A 21,864-nucleotide genomic window follows, 5' to 3' on the forward strand; every position below is an offset into this window, starting at 1 on the left:
GAAGGAATCAGTAAGGCCAAATACAGTAGTCCTTTAAACTTGTTCGCATATTCCATCTAGCCACATAAATTAAACTTATGACCACCTGAACACTAACCTTTACCTTGTCTAATATTGAATAGTCACATGTCTTGCTCTTTTGAAGTTTTGAACACTCTATAGTAGTTAAAATTACACTACATAAAGAAACCTTACAGCTCAATATTTTCAGGGGTAATCAATCTTCCAAATGACTTAATGGCTCCATTACAAATCAGAAGAGATGAATATCATTCTTGTTTCTCTTGTATCAACAAGTGAAAAATATTTGTTAAATTTTTAAGCTTATTCAGTTCTATAGACCTCTGGTTTTAAATAAATACTCCATATAACTTAATTAGAAACTTTACTATTGCTCAAGAAAGAAGTGATCATAACTCTTTAAGTAATCAATCTGTCTCTGGTCAGTTTTCAACTTGGTCTCCATCATTTTGTCATACATACATGAAGTAGACCATCCTCCATGAAGAAGGAAGCTTTTGCTTTAGCACAAACTGCAAATTTTTGGCAGTCCAATATACTATTAAAAACACCCTACCAGAAAAAGGATAAAACAGAAACAGAAAATGCCCGTCGATCCCTTTAGTTTCTGCAATGCACAGCTGAAAACACATGTTAAACAGACTATATCCTAAGAGCTTAAGCCCATTTCAGGAGGAAGAGCACCAAGTCGATCAGAGCATTTCACTCCTAGCCCAGAGGGAAAGAGTTTGTTTCAGACTAGCTATAGGAAGTAGCTGGCCACCGTCTTTGACACATCAAGACTCACTAGGAATAACGTTAAGGAAATGATAGACCTCTTCTTCATCGATGACTCCAACATCCGTTGAACAAACTGAACAACATACATGTTTAAATGTCTCGCCCGTATCAGAAACCGCTTCAACATCAGAAGATCCACGCCCTTTCTTACCCCTCTTTCGTTTGCTTCCAAGCTGTGCCACCACTTGTTCACTCTTGATCTTGCAATTGACCACAAAAATTGCTCGGTACTGTGTAACATTCTTTTCATGCCTGCATTATCAAGATTACATCAATTCTAAATTGCAGATATATTATCCCACCCACTAAAAAGCTACAAAAAGGAGCAAAGAAAGCTCGCATCAGACATAAAATGCACCAAAGGCACTTTCTTGATGGTGAGTCACTAGGATTTCAGCTCACGGATGTGTTTTGGTATGGAGGGAACTATTATTCAGAAAATGTTTTCCAATTTTCCCATATTTGGTTGGTCAAAATGTTTTGAAAAATATTTTATCTAGGAAAATAATTTTTCTAATGAAAGTACTAGTTCCATAGGTGACATTCCGAATTCATTGTCTCCTCCCCACCCACCCATTTCCCCCAACCCCCCACCCCACGCCACCCCTGAACCCCCACTTCCCACCCCCATAGCATTTTGCTAAATTACATATAAATGCTCTTGCGGTAACCCCTTTTTTTTTTTTTTTGGTGGCTTGCTTACCATAACACTAGAAAATAAGTAAGAATCTCATTTATTTTTCAAGAAAACATTTTCAAGGAAAACATTTTCATACCAAGACACCCTACAAGTCGAATAATAATAAGTAAACTGGGTAATGACGTAAAGGTGCATTAGTTCGATGTATAGTAAGAAAATGATACGAAAATCTGTCCTCTAAAATGCATCCAACTCCTCAAAAAGTCAATTTCTTTTTCAAACATTTATTCAATTATTATTAAAACAAGGATGAAGAATGACTCTCTTTACTACTGTTATTGCACTATTGACCCTCTTGTTCAGAGCTAAAAATGACAGATCCATTTTGTAAATGTCATATTTAGCAAGATCTCTAGCACTTCAAGTTCAGGTTTACAGAGATTCAGCAACACAACTAGCAAAAGAGAGGTTCCACATTCAAATTCAGATTCGAAGAGATCAGATATTTCTGGCTGTTCTGGTAACAAAAACTTTCAACTTGCGGTTCTCTCTTTCCTAAAGTGAAAGAAAACCAGAGAAAATGGAAGAAGAATCAAAATGAGTTTATGGTTCAGCTGGTTCTTCCACTTTGGCTTGGTCAACATAGATTGGATTGCTTCTTGCTAATATTCTTTCCTAAAGCGAAAGAAAACCAGATTTAAGAGGTAAGAATCAAGACAGATTTGATCGCTTGTGGCGTTATTGACCAACTCTGACTGGATAACTGGCCAGTTCCTTTAATGAAACTTCTCTAGACTTAAGTATTTGATCATTTCTCTATTAGTCTCCTAAATCTATCCGAACTCAAAAACTATATCCATGTATCCTCTTCTTTCCCTTTCTTTAAATTAAAACCATTCATTTAGGGGTTGTTTGATTGCTGGTTAGAGTTATGCAAGTGATAATAATGTAGGAATTAGTTATTCCATCTTCTATCCTGCACAAAATAACACATAGATTCCCCTCATAACTTATACATGTATTAGTTATGCAGGATTCTAAATTGCTAACCAAACACCGTATTTGGTGTGTTGAGTATACATAGCAAAAAAAATGCTACCAAACATGGTACAAGTTATGCAGGATCTAATGCATGAATAAATCATTTCCTAACCAGCAACCAAACAACCCCTTAACAATCGACAGCCAGACAAACCACCTTGAAACACCCTTCCAATTGATACTTAATACCGTCTCAAACTCAAAACAAGATTTTCTGGACATAACATCATGTTGTTTATCCTATAATATATGTGCTGATTGAAATGTTCAACGCGACCTATCTCTGTTCTTGAAAGATTGAGAGGCGTCTTCTCATGTTCTAGTTAAAAATTGACGTTGACCATGCTACAGAAAAGGAATGATTTTGCCAAGCATACCAGCATAGCACACAGATCAGACAAACCCCTTAACCGTCCAAACCCAGAATACCGTGACAGCAACACAAGTAAGTAAAGGATGTTAAATGAGTATTCTCCTACGTTCATGGAAAGAGTTGAGAAACTCAAAAGACTGAGCAGATGGATATAGATGATTGTACAGCCTACACAACTCAATCGGGATTGAACATAGTTGACTGATTGATTGGTTAAAGAAGATCTAAAAATAGATACCAACAATTCCAGTAGTAAAGTAACAGAAACAGGCAATCAAATATATTGTTTTTTATATTCGAATATATTCTAGAAACAGGAAAGGTCATACCTTTGGCAATCTAGACAGAGTGTGGTAAAACAAGCTGGACAATTAAGGATGGCATCAGAAGTACGCCCACCCCTTTTCTTTTGGACCCAGAGTTCATCTTTGTGATCAAGTTCTTCATCATAAAATTCTGGCTTGATGGAGTAATCTATCTCATCATCAGAAGAAACTGACAAAACAACAAAGTAAATACAAATTAGAGAATAACCCAATATTACACTACAATAATCAAGGGTGCATCCAGGTATAAAAAATGGGTCACGTGAACACATGGTTACCCGACTAAACTCGGTATCTTATGTATATATTCCGTAAAATATATTTAATATTAACTAAAGGAACACATGCTCAAACTAGACTGAATGGAGCACTGGCTATGTGCTACCTTCAATCCCTTAAGGTTGTGGGATCGAACCCTACTAAATGCACTTTTGCGTATTTTTCTAAAAAAAAAAAAAAAAAAAATCTAAAGTGAACTCATCCTCTTGAAATCCTGGATTCGCCTCTGAAAATAATACAACAAGAATGTTTCATCCAAAGGAAAACTTTCATATCTCAACAGTCCTGATGATTTGGCTTTTGGATTGGACAGTATAAGCAACGAATTATCCTCTATACACCCGAAAACAGAAAATATTAGGAAAAAAGGGATATTGGGGAGTCCATAGCACTAATTGGTACAAAATCAAATTGGAATATTCAGGGTTGCTATATGATATGATCTGAATTTCTAACACGTGACTACTCACATGAATGGCCATCAAGAACCAAGTGGTTTAGCTGATTTTAGCAAAATTATTCATGGACTAGATTAGTGTTACGACCCAAGCCCATGACACGTATTGCCCGCTTTTGATCTACGCCCGCATGGGTTTGTCTTTTGGGCTACGCCACATCGAGCCCCAAAAGCGTGTGCAACGTGTGAATTTGAGTTATACCTTATAAAACTCTTCACTTTCCTCTCTATTCTGATGTGAAATTCGCCTAAAGTGTCATGTGCACCTCATCTTCAAAAATTGTTAGCCTAAAAGCCTTTCAATCCTACTTGACCTGCCCTCGGGCCGCCTCCGTTAAGGGCATCATAGTTAGTAGTGCATTTTAGCTTCTCTAATAACTAGTTAAGACTGTATACAACAACAACAACAACAACAACAACATACCCAGTGTAGTTAGGACTGTATCTTTTTGATGTATGAAGCAATCCTGTTTTAGCTTAGCCTTTAGACTCTTTTTAGTAATTCCTTCTCTGCTGTAGTTTTTGTTAAATTTTAGTGAGCTCCAATTATTTTTTTGAGCTTATTTTAAGCACAAAATGACTTTAAGCTGGCTAGCCAAACACTCAAAAAAGCTGAAAACAGCTTATAAGCAACTTATAAGCCAATCCAAACGGCTCCACATACTTTCTAAATATGTGATTTTTATTTCAAGAAAGTTAAAGATTTTATGTCTGAATTCACACCAAATATTAGTTAGTTTGACCCTCGTAATCCACGAAACATGACAATCTTTCTTGAAACAATATATGTTCCATTGGGGTTTAGGTAATCATGAAAAAATTGGTATTGATGGGATGAGAAAAGATATGTTTACCTGTTTGCTGTGAGTGAGATGGTGATTCTTCTCCTTCTTCTTTATGCTTTTCTTCTTTATTGTTCATCTCTCTCTTTGTCTCCAGTGACGGTGTATGGATTTTAGTAGAAACGTTAATGCTAATTTAGTGGCAAATTTTAACTAAAAATGGTTCATTAAGTTTGAACAATGCTTACCAGAGCCCTAACGATTTATTAAAGAAGTTAATACTATGTGACGTACTTTGAACAAGTTTAAGAAATATTTGTGGTCTAAAATAATTCATAAATATTTGTGTGGTTATAAATTAATTAAAGGGTAAAGTTTAAAGTTAAATTTGTCAAATAAAAAATGTGTTTTTTTTTAATGATTAAAAAGGAAAGTGCGTCATATAAATTGAGATAAAGTTGGTAATAAAATTAGGACCTGTTTTCCTGTGAGAAGTTTTTTTTTTTTTTTAATTTCAATTGGTTCTAAATTTTTAAATTCAACTTGGAGTTGGATTCCAAATTTGAAAAAGTGTTCCAAATCCTTTTTTTTTTTTAATTCCATCTCCTTAAATTCCAATTAAAGTGTTTTATTCTCTTTGTTGAAAAAAAAAGTAATTAAACACGCCTCAGTATAATTAAACACAAACCATTTGAGTTGTTCTGCTGGATTGGTCGCTCAAGATCTTTGGTCTTTATCCAGACCCGATAAAAAAATGGGGTCACTTTCTATGGACTCGTTGAGAATGATTCTGACCTAGTTCATGGCCTATTAGAAGAAGGCGGCGCTCTGGTGGGATCTTCACGAACAGAAGAGAGATTTCATTGATTCTAAATTCTTTATTTTAGAATAAAGGGGCTCGTTTTGCCGTTAAGAATATGTAACACATTCCTTGTCTTTGTTTCTATTGCATTCTAATTCATCGTATCACATTTTGTTGGTCATGGTTTATTCACTATCGATATTCTTTTTTTTTTTCGACCTGTTTTGATATGCTTTTTCCTTGAGCCGAGGTTCTTAGCGGAAACAACCTCTCTACTTCTTAAGATAGGAATAATGTGTGCGTACATTATACCCTCTCCAGACCTCACACGTAAAATTACACTAATTATAAATTATGATACTTAAAATTAAAAATGTAATAAACTTCGACAAGTTAATATTTCAAAAAAAAAAAAACTCGAAAAGTAATACTACCTCACATAAAAATGGTACATAGTAGATTACCCAAAAACGAAAAAAAAGTACTCGTATAAAAAATTGTACATAGTATCTTACAGTAACAGAGTCAGAATTTTCATTAAGGGGTTCAAAATATAAAAAAGTAAACATACAAAGAACTGAAGAAGCTAAAGGGGATTCGATATTTACTCTATATATATAAAAAAAATAATTTTAATCATATATAAATAATATTTTTTTTCGTCGAAGGGGGTTCGGATGAACCCTCGGTCTTATGTGGCTCTGCCTCTAGTATCTTAAATTCTGATGCTCCTCGTGTCACTTTGAGGACATAATAGCCACTCAAATCCAAGCTGTTCTATCTCCACTGTAGACTACTCCCCTGTTCTTTATTATCTAATAGAACCCTGCCACGTACTGTGTCTAACCACCATAACTGAAGTAATTTTCTCGAAGCATTCATCAATGGTGATAATGGCTTCCACCACTTCAACTTCAAGGCTTCCTAATCCTTTACCATTAGCTACAACACACTCCCTCAATACAACAACTTGTTCCTTCACTTCTTCTTTTCGTTCTACTTCTTTTGGTTTCAAGAAACTAAGTTTTTCTACTAGAAATCCAGGTTTTCGAAGTTGTTCAACGTTTAAGATAAGGTGTGGTGGCATAGCAGAGATTAAGGAGGAACAGTTCTCCGAGGTTGTCTTGAAATCTGATCGTCCTGTACTTGTGGAGTTTGTTGCAACATGGTGTGGACCTTGTCGTTTGATTAGTCCTTCTATGGAATCCCTTGCTGAGGTTGTTGTTCTTCTTCTTTTCCTCTCTTTATGTTGTGTTCTTTGTAGTTTATTCAATTAAAGCTTCAATTTCTCCTTGTCAATTCCTTCCTTCAATGAGCATGTTAAACTTGGTTAAATTTCTAAAATGGCCAAACCTCTGTATAACAACATTGTTTATCCCGATATTTTTTTGTTGTTATAGCAAAATGTTGTTAAGGGGTCGTTTGGTACGGTGGATAAGGTGAGATATCTCAGGATTAAATTTGGGATTATAATTTATACCTTCTACCAAGGATAACATAATATGAAAGGATTGGTTCCACAGTAAACATGATTGTTATAGTGAAATATTAGTATAGAGGATGACTATTATAGAGAGGTCTGAATGTGTCTAGTTTAGTTAATTTTTCTTTGTTTTATAACGATTAAATCACTTAACAACACGGGAGAAACCCACTTTAGATATTAAATGCTTTTAAATTTATGAAGTTGAGTAACCATTTGAAGAATTTACAATGTTAAACTGATGAAGGCGTGTTTGCAATGAAGGAAAAATATTTTCTTGCCAAAAAATCATTTGTGATGTTTGCTTAACTTGAATTATTGATATGTTTTTTTCAAGAATCTCCCCACCCCTCCCACCCCCGGCATGTAGTGTTTCTCGAATTCTATTCCATTATAGCTTCAATTCTGCTAGCCTTGGGTTCTAAATTAGTAATCTGTACATATCCAATCGATTTTTAAGACAAATACGTGATTGAATCAGAACTATTGGGTTCGGCCGAACATGTAGCCAACACTCTAGCTCCGCGTGCCTTTGGTATGAAGGAATTTTTTTTTTTTTTTTTGCTGAAAGATCATTTCTGATGTTTGCTTAACTTGAATTATTGAAATGTTTTGTTCAAGACCTCTTTTTCCCCTTTTCATGTAGTGTTATTGGATTAAATTCAATTAAAGCTTCAATTTTCCGTTGTCAATTTGTTTTTTTAATGAGCATGTTAAACTGGAGAAAGGTGTGTTTGGTATGACGGAAAATATCGTTTTGACTCAAAAATCATTTGCGATGTTCGCAACTTGAATTGGTGAAATGTTTTGTTCAAAACATTTTTCCCCCTTTCATGTAGTGGTGTTGAAAATCTAGTTTCATTAAAGATTAAATGACTTTCTTCAATGAGCATGTTAAACTGATAAAGGTATGCTTGATTATGATGGAAATTTTCTTTTTTGCTAAAAAAAAAAAAATCTTTTGTAATGTTTGCTTAACTTGAATTATTGAAATGTTTTTTCAAAGGCCAAAATATGGAAACTTGTCTCCCAAGATAAAATAATTTTCACAGAAAATCCTCTATCAAAACATACCGTCATGAGTAGTACTAGGTGTCACATATACAAGTGTGATAGTTACAAAAACACACTGAGATGCATTGGGTTAAGTTCTATTGGTATATATCAAGCAAGTTGAACATTCTGCTGTTGCAAACAAAACGTAGAGCTTAACCGTAGCCTTAGTTCTGAACTACTTTTTCCATTCAGGATTTAAAAGGTTCATCAGTTTTTCATCCCAAGCATTGAGGACAAGTTATGAGTCGTTTGATTTGTACCCTTTCCTTTTATATCCCATATAGTATAATGCAATAAATGTAAGATTTACTCAAAAATAACTACAATCAAATCTCTCTATAATGGCATCATTTGTCCGGATACTTTTGGGCTGTTATAGAGAACATGTAATATAACGCAACATGAAAAATCAGTTCCAAAGAAAATTTGACTGTTATAGTAAAATATTGTTATAAAGGATGAATGTTATAGAGAGGTTTGATTGTACAACGATCATGCCCTTTTCCATAGAAGACACTTGGCTTTATATGTTTTGCACACTTCCACATAATTATTGTCATCATTTTAAATCACTAGCTAGAGGATACCATGGATTGAGAATCTGTGGTTTTAAATAGACCTTCAACAGTGGAAAGATTGAGAAATTTTTATGCAGGAGTCCACTGAGTGAGAGCTCTTCTCATTTTAATATACTCCATCCGTTTCAATTTGTTTGTCTTAGTTACTCCGCACGGAGTTTAAGAAAATAAAGACTTTTGAATCTTGTGGCCTTAAACTAAAAATGTGTGTAATGTACCTAAATGTCCTTTGAATCTGCCATGTAGGATGTTGGGCGTAAAAAGTTACTAAATATAGAAAGTGACATTCGTTTTTAAACACACTAAAAAGAAAAGTAAAACCAATTTAACAATTGAAACTGATGGAGTAATAGTTTAGGGGGTTTAAACCTATTCACTCTGTAAAGTAGAACCTTAACAGTGGAAAGATGGAGAAGTCTTCATGCAGGAGCCAGTCAATGAGAGCTCTTCTCATTTTAATATAGCTCCTTTTCATTTGAATAAATCAGCATAATTATATAATTATGCCTTCTTGTGTTGAATCTAGAGTCACTAAGCGATTTCAGTCTTTGATCTTTCATATTCTTGATTTGAAGTGAATGTTTTCCCTAAAACAGTATTTCCTTTACTTTTAAATTTCAGGAGTATAAAGAAAAGATCACTGTTGTTAAGATAGATCATGACTCGAGTCCCAAGCTCATAGAAGAGTACAAAGTTTATGGATTGCCAACTTTGATTCTCTTTAAAGATGGAAAGGAAGTTCCGGACAGCAAAAGGGAAGGTGCGATAACAAAAGTTAAACTCAAGGAATATCTTGAAGGGCTTCTAAAGACAGTTTCTATCGCGTAATATATGGGAAAAAGTTCAGCGGTTCTGGTATCTTCATCAGTTTATAACGTGAGACATTTCTTGTCTTGTCAATATTCATTATCTTGATATTGCCTATAATTTGACATACTTCCTTGATTAGCCGAGAATAGTGGGGATGCATTGCATATTTTAGCAGTCTGGGGGCGAGAACCTGTTTGGATTTGTATATTTGAGTTGTCTATAAGATAAAAATAATTGCATATTTTCAGAGTTATAAAAATAATTGCATATTTTCAGAGTTATGTAATTTGGTTCATTCGAAGAGCATCATTGCTTTATGTATTTCCTTTTTCTTCTAAATAACCTGTACCTGGTAGAAGCAGTTGACTCTTATCTTTTATTTATCAGCAACAGATGGGTGCCCTTTCAAACGCTTGTCACCATTTTTCGTGGAGTGTCAATAGGTTCTCTTGCAGTTTTCTTTCGTCTTTTCCATTTCAAGCTTGTCTTCGGAGTTGCAGATATGTCTATCTTTCTTTTTCCTCTTAGTAAGCATAATTTATCTGATCCAAGTGCGAGGAGAATTTCTCTGGTAAATACGTAGATACTAGTTTCTGTCGGCTTTATACTCTTTCCTAATGGATTAAGAAACTGTAGTACGGAATCATCCCCAAAGATCTCGGTCAGAGCAAGCATATGCCAACCGTGAATTCCTCCTGAAGCCACAGGTAGAACACCTGGTAAATAGACCCAATCTTGAGTGAAATAAACACCGCAACTTCCATCTTGTTCAACAAAATCATCACGCAGTAGATCAACAGCACAGTTTGGGGGGGGGGGGGGGGGGGGGTGCCTCTATGATAGAATCATTCTGGGCCTTACTTGTAAACTCTCTATTCCTTGGTAATCGAAATCTATGAATTAGCTCATGCTTGACTAGCCAAGCAGACAAACGAACCTACATCTTTTTTATGCTCCCGCATTTTTATTTATACAAGCATTTCACATTTATGATGAAAAGAACAGTTTGATTTATTCAGAAACCTCACGCGCTAGGACTGTACCCTGTTAAGAGTTACAGTGATCTTCTGCTACTTTTTACTCATTCAGAAGCCTAGAGCGCTAGGACTTTACCATGTTAGATGTTAATGATCTGTTACTCTTTGTTGCACAATCCCTGAAGCCACCAGCTAGCTAGATTTATACATTAAGATTGGAGGATTACTTTGCATCTGATTACTCTTCTGCAAGCTAAATGAGTTTCCAATCACACTATTATTAGGTAGTGTATGCCCAACCATATTTTCATGAGCAAAACTCAATGTAATTTTTTCTGTTTTCACTGGTTCAATGTTCGAAAGCTTCACAATGAAAAACATTTCATCCAGTGTAACTTGATCTTTGAAGATTACATTCTCTGCTGAGATACCGGGATGATAATGATATGTACACATGATCTGTGAGCATGAAAAGACTGTTTCAGTAGCGATGCAGATGTCCTCTTTCACTGTGTTTTTACTTTAAGAATTCAATCTCGATAGTATCAAATTTAATGATGTTATATTTTGTTAATATCAACCACATTAATAGCCAAAAAAATTAGATCCTGTTTGATAGGATGCCTGTAATTCATCAAGTATATTGTACCATTTCAAGCAAAAGAAAAGCATAGCTGATAAACACACTGCCAAATTAGGCGTCTCTTGACATCATTATCATTCTAGTGTCGTTTGAAAAGACAATATATATATAAATATAGAAAAACTTTAATGTCTTGTATTACATGAAACCACACAAAACTCAACAGCAACAATATACCCAGTGATATATGATTGTTTTCCTAGCAACAATAATAGCTTTCCCACTTGCAAGCTCTCAAAATAGGAAGCTCAGCTTAAGCCTTCTGGATTGTTTGCCAGCAGGAATGCCATGTTCATTGTCTTAAATTGTACTAGTAAAAGTGAAAAAATAAAAAGACTTTCAGGCCTACTTATAAATTGTTGAGTTTGTTCTTTGTATATTAGTTTCTTGTATTAGGTCATTATCATGATCTTCCGGTCAATTCAGTAATAGTTAGCCCATTCACACTTTCGCGACTCCTGCTACTGTGTCTCTACTGCTTCGAGAAGTAAGGTTTTAGGAGCACACAATTTAACCTTGACAGTTCGTTCTCCTCTAGTAAGGAAACCACCCGAACCATTGAAGGTCTGTCTTGGGCACGACGTTGACAACACAAGAAGCCAACAAGGACACATCCGAACACTTCATTCCAATCACTTGGTTTTTCTATCATTGCATCCAGTAGTTCTATGCCCTTCCTTTCATTCCAAATTCTCCAAGCCTGACCATCAAAATATCATACATGTACAATGTTTTAGCCCAAGGTGAAACTTCTATGTAACCAATTTAAGAAAGTGAAATAGTGACCATACCCAGGGAAAGATATACTTACATAGCCTTCAAGATCTATTGTAACGACTAAGTTATCGACGTATAAAAAGATGTAACTCTCTGACTCTTCTCCTCACGGCCGTCAATCAAGGGTTTTGCTTGTTTCTTGAATCGACGTATTACTTGTTGTAATTTCGCCACGAATGTGGAGCCAAGCTTTAATCACAAACGTGGAGGTATGAAGACTTGTGGCTCACCATTTGGAGACAAAGACTTCTTAGTATGCGGAAGACTTGCGGATCACCCTTGGAGCTGAGAGCTTCTATATGTATTTTTCTTGATGTCTTTTGGCTTTATGAAGACTCCTATTTATAGTTGCAGGGGAGAACTGAGGTACGTATATGATTGGTTGAACCATGTCATTTGAACACTTGACGACATTTGATTGATTCCTCTATTGACTTGGCATGCTGCATCACTTATGCACGTGACACGATTTTATTGGTCCTTGACTTGACTTGGCGCACCACGTCATTTGACACATGGCATTGACCTTGGGCTAAGAGAGCGGGCTCATGTGAAGTCCAATAAGATAGGCTAGCCCAATTAAATTGCTCTTTCAATTAAATCCGTATATATTGAGCTTAAGATATAAATCTGATTATATTAGCCCATAATAGTTGTTTGGACCAATACATCTCAAATTTTGAATATGATGCAAATTAATTTTTGGATTTAAGTCCGACTAAATTTTAGTGCCTACACCTATATTATTGATCGGGTGTCGATTATAGGAACAATATCAACAACTTAAGTTCATATCTGAAAATTATCAACAGGCTGATTTCAGATCTGATTTGATCATATTTTGTAAAGATCTGATCTGATTTTATTGATTGTAATTTGTTAGAATTAGGAATGTATCTCTGTAGTTTAATATCCTTCCTTTACCTCAACTGTAATCTTGGGAAAATGAACTCTAATATAAGCTCATTAAGGTGATGTGTACATGCCAATCCAACAAGTTTGACCAATTGGAAGCATCCGCGTGGTTGCTATTCGTCATTGTTTCTCTTTAAGGACCCTCATCAAATTGGCGGGTATTAGGTGATGTGAACACGTCAAACCAACAAGTTTGACCAATTGGAAGCGTCCACATGGTTGTTATTCATCATTGTTCTCTTTAAGGACCCTAATCAAATCAGTGGATATTAGATGATGTGCGCACGTCAATCCAACAAGTTTTACCAATTGGAAGCTTTTTACGTACTTTTTACGTGGTTGTATTTTATAGTACTTTTTACGTAATTTTCAAATATACTAGTCTCTGGCATGTCTGTTGCACATGTATCCTATATCAATTTTACATAATATATATTTGAAATAGTTAAAAGTTTGTGCATATATATATTCTAAAACCTTTTAATTGAAATATAAATTAGAAATTGAAATATCCAAATAGTTAACATATTACATATACATAATACTTTCTATGAATGAAGTCATAGTGTTTCCCAACTCCATCTTTGTTATAATTTTCAACGATAACATTATGAATTACTAATTAAATTCTGAACAATAGACAGCGTCACTTTTATTTTTATTTTTTCAAATACGTGTCAACTAACATTTGTTCAAATAATTATGCGATATTATCACGCGTTTCTTATTGTCACATGCAACTATTAAAATATTTTTCTCCAACAATGAGTTAGTAGCATTCTATTGTCGTTTGAAAAGACGAAATATATATATATATATATATATATATATATATATATATATATATATATATATATATATATATATATATATATATAAACTCTAACGTCTTGTATTGAATGAACCCTTACAAAACTCAACAACAACAACATACGCGGTGATATATGATTCTTTTCCTAACAACAATAATAGCCCTAGAATTCCAACTTGCAAGCTCCCAAATTAGGAAGCTCAGGTTAAGCCTTCTGGGTTGTTTGCCACCAGGAATGCTATGTTCATTCTTTCAAATTGTACTAGTAAAAGTGGTAAAATAGAAAGACCTTCAGATCCACTTATAATTTACTGCTACTTATAATTTACTGAGTTTTTCTCTGTATACTAATTTCTTGGTATTAGCTCATGATCATGATCTTCCGGTCAAATCAACCCTCATAATCTTGCTTGTTGAAACTTCAAATAGTAGTCCTCCTGTAGTTGCTAATAACTAGCTCAGGAGGTAACTTCATAATAGGGGAGTGACTTCAATGGCCATGTCGAGAACTTCTGTTGATAATCCCTTGATTCTTAGGAAGCCAGTAATAGTTATCCCATTCACTCTTTCGCGACTCCTGTTACTGTGACTCCAGTGAACCAGGGGCAGTTCTGTGGATGTGAAAACCAATAGCTCTGCAGTTGTCACAACTGCTCTGGAGAGCGAGTTCTTCACCAATCATCTCCTCAACCAAATGATCATAATCCTGCTCGGAGAAGTAAGGTTTCAGGGGGGCACACAATTCAACCTTGACATTCCTCTCTCTAGAAGGCAAACCACCAGAACCATTGAAGGTCTGTCTCTTGGGCACGACGTTGATAACACAAGAGTCAACAAGGACGCATCCTAAAACTTCATTCCAATCACCTGGTTTTTCTATCATTGGATCCAATAGTTCTATGCCCTTCCTTTCGTTCCAAATTCTCCAAGCCTGACCATCAAAATACCATACATGTACAATGTTTTAGCACAATATGAAACTTCTATGTAACCAATTTAAGAAAGTGAAATAGTGACCACAACCAAGGTATGATATACTTACATAGTATACAAGACCAATATCATAGATCGGGTGCCGCTTAAAGGAACAATAGCAGCAACTTAAGTTCAGATCTGAACAATATCAACGGGCTGATTTCAGATCTGATTTGATCAGAAAAAAAAAAAACCTGATTTGGTTTTGTTGATTGTAATCTGTTAGAATAGGAATGTATCTCCTGTAATTTAATATCCTTGCTTTAATATAAACTCAGATCTATTCAAGTGATGTGTATACGTCAATCCAACAAGTTTGACCAATTGGAGGCATCGACATGGTTGTTATTCGTCATTTTTTCTCTTTAAGTGGACTCTAATATAAGTTCCGAGTTATTAAGGTGATGTGTACACGTCAATCCAACAAGTTTGACCAATTGGAAGCATCCACGTGGTTGTTATTCGTGATTGTTTCGCTTTAAGGACCCTAATCAAATTGGAAGCGCCCACGTGGTTGCTATTCGTCATTGTTTCTCTTTAAGGACCCTAATCAAATTGGCCGGAATGGGGGGCAAGTGCAAAGATAGCCGGTTGGAGGTCTTCTATTCATGATATAGCCAAAAATTATAAAGCATTTACTGTTTAGCCTCTAAGAATAAACTTTAGACCTGTGAAACTTAAGCTGAAAATTTTGGATCTAAAAGTTAAAATTTCATACGTGCAGATTTGAATTTTAGCTAGCCAAAGCATAACTTCAAATGTCATATTTCAGATTTTAAATTTTGATTTGAATGAAGTTCAATTTCAGACATTCAGGTCTGAGATAAGCAGTATAAATAGGAAACCATCATAATACAATCACACAACTTGTCACTCATTCATCTCTAACTCTCTTATGATATAAGAGCCTCTAACACTCAAAACGAATTAGTTGATACCCTTCATCTCAATGGATAACACTCACCAATCTACAGCTCATGTCACCAACTCTTCAAACTTACCAACCATAGTTCAAGCCATCAACGCCTCTCCAAACCAAAACAACCAGATTATCCAATTCAACCCGGCTTCACAACTGCCTATAAAGCTTGTGGGATCCAGTAACTTCGGCACATGAAAAGCACAAGTTTATACTCTCACGTGTGGGTATGATCTTGTTGATTATCTTGATGGTACTGCTGCCATCCCTCCAAAAATCATACGAAAAGATGATCAGGATATCTCAAATCCTGAGTACTGAATCTGGTTTCGTCAAGAGAACATTATTCGGAATGCTCTCATGGCGTCATGTCAATCCTACCATCACTCCACCAACCGCTACTGCTGCCAACTCCAAAGAAGCATGGGATCATATGCATATCACTTATGCAAACAAACCCAAACATGCATGTACAGTCTGAGAAACATCCTTGGCAAAAGTCTCACGATATCATAAGACAATTACTGAATATCTTCATGAGATTCGCTCTATCACTGATGAACTTGCAACTGCTGGAGCACCTATCAGTAATGAAGAACTTGTGATCAAAATATATCTTCAACAGTTTAGAACCAGAGTATCGTGAAATTAGTGCTGCAATTCGGGCACTTGACATCCCAATCACATACGAAGAATTGCGATAATGGGTAAAACAGTATTTCCTTTACTTTTAATTTTCAGGATTACAAAGAAAAGATCACTGTTGTTAAGATAGATGATGACTTAAGTCCCAAGCTTATAGAAGAGTACAAAGTTTATGGATTGCCAACTTTGATTCTCTTCAAAGATGGAAAGGAAGTTCCAGATAGTAAAAGGGAAGGTGCAATAACAAAAGTTAAACTCAAGGAGTATCATGATGGACTTCTAAAGATAGTTTTATCGCATAATACTTTGCAAAAGAGTTATGATGGAAGGCATATTTTGTCTTGTCAATATTGGTTTTCTTTGTTGTTTGTCATTTGATTTGCTTCCTTGATTAATCAAGAATAGTGGGGATACATTGTATATTTTAGCTGTCTGTGGGCGAGCATCATCATTTTTATGCATATCCTATCTCTGCTAAATGACCTGTACATGCTAGAAGCAGTTGACTCTTATTCAGAAGAAGCCTAGAGCGCTAGGACTGTACCCTGTTAGATGTTAATTGTCACCACCCAAGTCCATGGCAAGTATTGTCCGCTTTGGGCCTAGGTTTGCACGGATTTGTCTTTCGAGCTACGTCATATTGAGCCCCAAAAACACGCTAACGATGTGAACTTGGGCTACGCCTTTGATTTTCCTCTCCCATTCCGATGTGGTATTCGTCTAAAGTGTCACGTGCACCTCATCTTCAGAAACTTGTCAGTTTAGAAGCCTATCAGTCCTGCTTGATAGAGGCATCACATTAATTATTTGTTACTCCTTGTTGCACAATCTCTGGTGCCACCACCAAGCTAGATAAATTGGAGTATTGCTTTGCATCTGATTACTCTTCTGCAAGCTCAATGAGTTCCAATTATACTATTATATGGTGTATGCTCAGGTGTATTTTTATGAGTAAATGTAAAACTCACTGTAACTATTTCTGTCTCAATTGGTTCAATGTTCGGAAGCTTCACCACGAAAAAAACATTTCATCCAGTGTAACTTGATCTTAGAATATTGCATTCTGTGCTGATGGACCTGGATGATAATTATATGCACACGTACATAAGAATCGTAAGACCGTCTACTTGGTTTACCTACATTTTAATCAAGGGGAAGATAGGCAGTGGTAAGGGCCGGAATGTTATATTGCACATACAGGGCAAAAACGTTTGTTTTGTTATATATTAACTGTTGAAATAGAAGGGAAGATTCTAGTGTAGTGGCAGCGAGAGTTAAAAAGTAGTCTAGGTGTGATAAAGCCATAATAGCCAAAGCCAAAAGAAATGGAATAATGAAAATAACGTAGAGATAATATGAAGTATTTATGCTTGATTAAATTTAAAATAAAAATAAAGCAAATAATATTAATATTTTTTAAAATAACTATTTTCAGGTAATTTCTTTTTGTCCGTGTTGCATCCGTGTTAATTTCCCTTAATTTTATCCGTGAAACAAGAGCTAATGTCACTACCATTTTTCATGGTTGAAATGAAGGATCTTCACTTCTTGAGCTAGTATTTCTGGTTTCAGTATTTAATTTATTTTTAACTTCACTTCTTGAGCTAGTATTTCTGGTTTCAGTATTTAATTTATTTTTAATTATCATTAATAATTAATATCATCCACAAGCATTTTGCATGGATTAAGTTTCACTTTTGACTTTTTATCAATTCTCTCCATCCTCACATTTCCTAAGACTTTTCCCTATTTTGAGGAGAATTTGTGATTTTCACCTCTTATAAATACCTTAAATCCTTTTGTTTGTATATATATATTTAAAAAAAAAAAGATAAGCAAAGCAAAAAGAGAGGGCAGGCAACAAGTTTGCCGCGCTCATGTAGAACAAGGGAAAAAATATTATAAAAACAAAGCAAAAAAAAATTCAAAAAAAGTTCAAAGGCCTCTCTCAACAAGAATAAAAAAAAAAGATTATTGAGAAAAAAGGCCTTTGTTTCAAATATCCCTTGAAATTAATCTTGTGTATCCACCACTATCAAATAGAAACTCACAAAAGAATTTGTATATACATTATTATTACTATTTTTAAATTTTCGTTAAAAAAAGTTAGAAATTTTAATTTGATAAATTCATCATAAAAGATGGCTGGAGGATTTGCAGGAGGTGGAAATGGAGGTCCTGAATATGAAGGAAAAGTTACAACCTTTGTTATTATGACATGTTTGGTTGCTGCCACTGGTGGTCTACTCTTTGGTTATGACATTGGTATCTCAGGTAATATATCTTTATCCATTTTTTTTGTTTTCTCTCCATGTCTGGTACCTGTTCTGGACCTGATCGGCTAATTCGATACCCTTCTTTTACTTGTTTTTTTTTTCTTACCGGCCTCTATGTTTGATACGACAGAAGTCATTTTCTTGTAAAACATATTTTTGAGAATATTTTTCAGTGTTTGGTTGGAAAGTGAAGCATACATTTTGAAAAAAATATTTATCAAAGATTGGTAATAAAATCAGCAAAATCCAGAAAAATGACTTATTTTCTGAAAAACATTTTGAGTCGTACCAAAAACACCCTTTATCTACTCGGATACTACAGCGAAAGTGTGTTGGATCAAGAACAGACAGCAAACGCCTTTATTATGGACTTCTTCGAGTCTCTCTCTTTTCGTACCTTCGCCTATATATTTTGCTTGATGATTTGATCCAAAATTGCAGGAGGAGTGACATCTATGGATGAATTCTTGCTCAAATTTTTCCCAAATGTCTACCACAAGGAGAAGGCCTTGAAAGCCGGGGGAAACCAATACTGCAAATTTGATGACCATATGTTGCAACTCTTCACTTCATCACTTTATTTAGCTGCATTGGTTTCTTCATTTGCAGCTTCAATAACCACCAAAGCCTTTGGCCGCAAAATCTCCATGCTTATCGGAGGTCTAATTTTCCTAGTAGGTGCCGTCCTGAATGGTGCGGCCATGAACTTGGCCGCACTCATCATAGGGCGCCTGTTGCTTGGTGTTGGCATTGGTTATGCCAATCAGTCAGTCCCCGTCTACCTCTCGGAAATGGCCCCACCTAAACTCAGAGGAGCACTCAACGTGTGCTTCCAAATGGCGGTCACAATTGGCATATTCGTCGCGAACTTGGTCAATTACGGTACCGCTCAAATGAAGAAAAACGGGTGGAGAGTTTCGCTCGTGCTCGCAGCGGTCCCTGCTGTTATCATGACCGTTGGAGCGGTTTTCCTACCCGACACACCTAATTCCTTGATCGACAGAGGCCAGAAGGAGGAAGCTAAAACCATGTTGCAGAAAATTCGTGGTACCAACAACGTGGACAACGAATTCGAGGACCTTATCATAGCGAGCGACATGTCTAAGCAGGTGGAAAATCCATGGGCCAACATATTGCAACCTAGGTACAGACCACAATTTACAATCGCGGTCCTAATTCCGTTCTTCCAGCAACTCACCGGTATCAATGTCATTATGTTTTACGCACCTGTCCTTTTCAAGACTCTCGGATTTGGTGACGGGGCTGCCTTGATGACCGCGGTTATCACTGGACTTGTCAATGTCTTTGCCACCGCTATCTCCATATTCACTGTGGATAGATTTGGCAGGAGAGCCTTGTTCCTCGTAGGTGGTTCATTAATGCTCGTCTGCCAGGTAAAAAGAAGAACATTTAGTTGTATACATAATTTTGCATCTCCCTAACCGCATCCGCCTACATTAGTATTACTCGTTAATGGTTGATCAAAATTGATAGATTCGCCCTCGGATTAATAGAATACTCCTACTATAAAAGTTACTACTCACATATATATATCTGCTTCCATTGACAAAACCATGAACTTTAACAAAGGTGATTCATGATCCAAAGCAATTTTTTAAATCACTTTTGCCTCCGTTATATATACAAAAAGATTATCCTATTTCCACAGTATCTATTACTTCCTCCGGCTTTATTTTCTTTTTTGGTTTGTCCCAAAAAAAATGTTTCTTTCTATATTTAGTAAGTTTTTCAATTCCAACATTCTACATGGCAAGAGTCTCCCTTTATTTCTTAAACTCCATGCTTAGTCAAACTAAGACACTTCAATTGGGACAGAGGGAGTAATATTTGACTGTAAAGTCAGTTATTATTATATATTAACTTGATAGTGTCTCTTGCTGTAATCTTGTTACAACTACATTGAAAGCAGACACTGACTGAAATTTGAACTCTTTTTTTTTTTTCTCATTTGTATAGATTGCTGTTGGTGCCATCATAGCCAGTGTGTTTGGGATGGATGGCCTGGGATCATTCAGCAAGGGACTAGGAAATGGTACAGTGGCCTTAATTTGCATATACGTAGCAGCATTCGCGTGGTCATGGGGGCCATTGGGTTGGCTCGTGCCTAGTGAAGTTTTCCCTCTGGAAATCCGATCAGCAGGGCAATCAATTAACGTTTCCGTCAATATGTTCTTCACCTTTGTGATCGGTCAACTCTTCCTTACGATGCTCTGCAATTTGAAGTTCGGTCTGTTCTTCTTCTTTGCTGGATTCGTCGTAATCATGACACTATTCATCGCCTTCTTCCTCCCCGAGACCAAAGGTATCCCTATTGAAGAAGTGAACAGAATATGGAAGAATCATTGGTTCTGGAAAAAGTACATGCCAGTTGATGAGAATCACGCTTAAATGACGATCAGTCTGGACACCTAGCGATCATGTACTATCATATCATATCATATCATATGGGGGAGGGAAAAAAAATTAAACGGAAGATTGTAAATATTAGTTTTTGGCCCTCGCGTATGCTGCTACTATTATAATTTTTATTTGTTAATTTTCAATATGAATAAACTACTCTCTTTTCTGCTTGCATATACTATTGAATAAGATCAATTTCATTTCCATGTATCCTTCACTTTTTTTAATTATAGCAAATGGTTTCTTAATATGTGATTGTGAGCTCAATATATCAGTGGGACACCAGCGGTCCTGTACCATCAGATCGCTCCCCAAAGTCCTACAACACTACAAAGTTCCAAGCACGTACATCATGATTGAAAGTTTAGATTTTACAGAAATATAATTGCGTAAAAAACATAATTGAGAAGAACAACTCCGAGAGAATGAGAAGTTTTTTCAAATCTGATAATTTACAGTGAGAGTTGCTTTTATAGGCCAAGTGCCCAAGTTGCTGAAGTTGCTACAAATAAACATTTTAATTGGGAGCGGTAATAGAAATTAAACTTTGTTGGCATAGACTTTAATCAAAATGTTACTTAAAGCAATTACACATTGCTGACACCGACAAGGAAAAAGAGTTGTCACTGGACAACGAGATAGTGTGTGGTTGTCAAGTTTCAACTCAACAAGTATAGGAGGAAACTCAACTATATAAAATGTTCAAAATGATTTTAATCTTTTTACGTGAGTCTTTTAGGTGAAAAGATAAAATTAAAGTTAGAAAAGGGACCCATATTTTTTATTTTTATTTTTTACATTACCAACAAAATTAATAATACTAACAATGAATGGTAATTCTTTAATCCGTTTGAATATGCTGACCTTTGATAGTTTGATGTATTGAACAAGTATCGTAAAACCTGAAAAACTCGTGAAACACATGCAACCTTTTATTGTTCACTTTAGTTAAAAAGAGAATATAATAAGAGCCCGTTTGGATTGGCTTATAAGTTGGCTTATAAGCTGTTTTTAGCTTTTTTGAGTGTTTGGCTGACCAGCTTAAAGTCATTTTGTATTTAAAATAAGCTCAAAAAA

The 21,864-nt window shown here is 35.6% G+C and overlaps 3 protein-coding genes across 3 annotated transcripts; 2 read left to right on the forward strand and 1 right to left on the reverse strand.

The window, feature by feature from the left end:
• Positions 1–368: 368 nt before the first annotated feature.
• LOC132625421 (uncharacterized) lies at positions 369–4,940 on the reverse strand. Its single transcript, XM_060340130.1, has 3 exons — positions 4,772–4,940; positions 3,185–3,350; positions 369–1,053 (listed from the first exon to the last, which is right to left on the reverse strand). The coding sequence occupies exons 1-3, from the start codon at positions 4,836–4,838 to the stop codon at positions 798–800; spliced, it is 489 nt and encodes a 162-aa protein (XP_060196113.1). The 5' UTR covers positions 4,839–4,940; the 3' UTR covers positions 369–797.
• Positions 4,941–6,248: 1,308 nt separating this feature from the next.
• Positions 6,249–9,731, forward strand: LOC132625437 (thioredoxin X, chloroplastic). Its single transcript, XM_060340131.1, has 2 exons — positions 6,249–6,718; positions 9,240–9,731. The coding sequence occupies exons 1-2, from the start codon at positions 6,386–6,388 to the stop codon at positions 9,444–9,446; spliced, it is 540 nt and encodes a 179-aa protein (XP_060196114.1). The 5' UTR covers positions 6,249–6,385; the 3' UTR covers positions 9,447–9,731.
• Positions 9,732–17,905: 8,174 nt separating this feature from the next.
• Positions 17,906–20,997, forward strand: LOC132625453 (sugar transport protein 10-like). The gene is made up of 3 exons (XM_060340132.1): positions 17,906–18,364; positions 18,808–19,760; positions 20,344–20,997. The coding sequence occupies exons 1-3, from the start codon at positions 18,232–18,234 to the stop codon at positions 20,773–20,775; spliced, it is 1,518 nt and encodes a 505-aa protein (XP_060196115.1). The 5' UTR covers positions 17,906–18,231; the 3' UTR covers positions 20,776–20,997.
• Positions 20,998–21,864: the final 867 nt, after the last annotated feature.

The sequence above is a fragment of the Lycium barbarum genome, chromosome 2 (genome assembly GCF_019175385.1).
Source record: "Lycium barbarum isolate Lr01 chromosome 2, ASM1917538v2, whole genome shotgun sequence".
In the NCBI taxonomy this organism is placed as follows: domain Eukaryota; kingdom Viridiplantae; phylum Streptophyta; class Magnoliopsida; order Solanales; family Solanaceae; genus Lycium; species Lycium barbarum.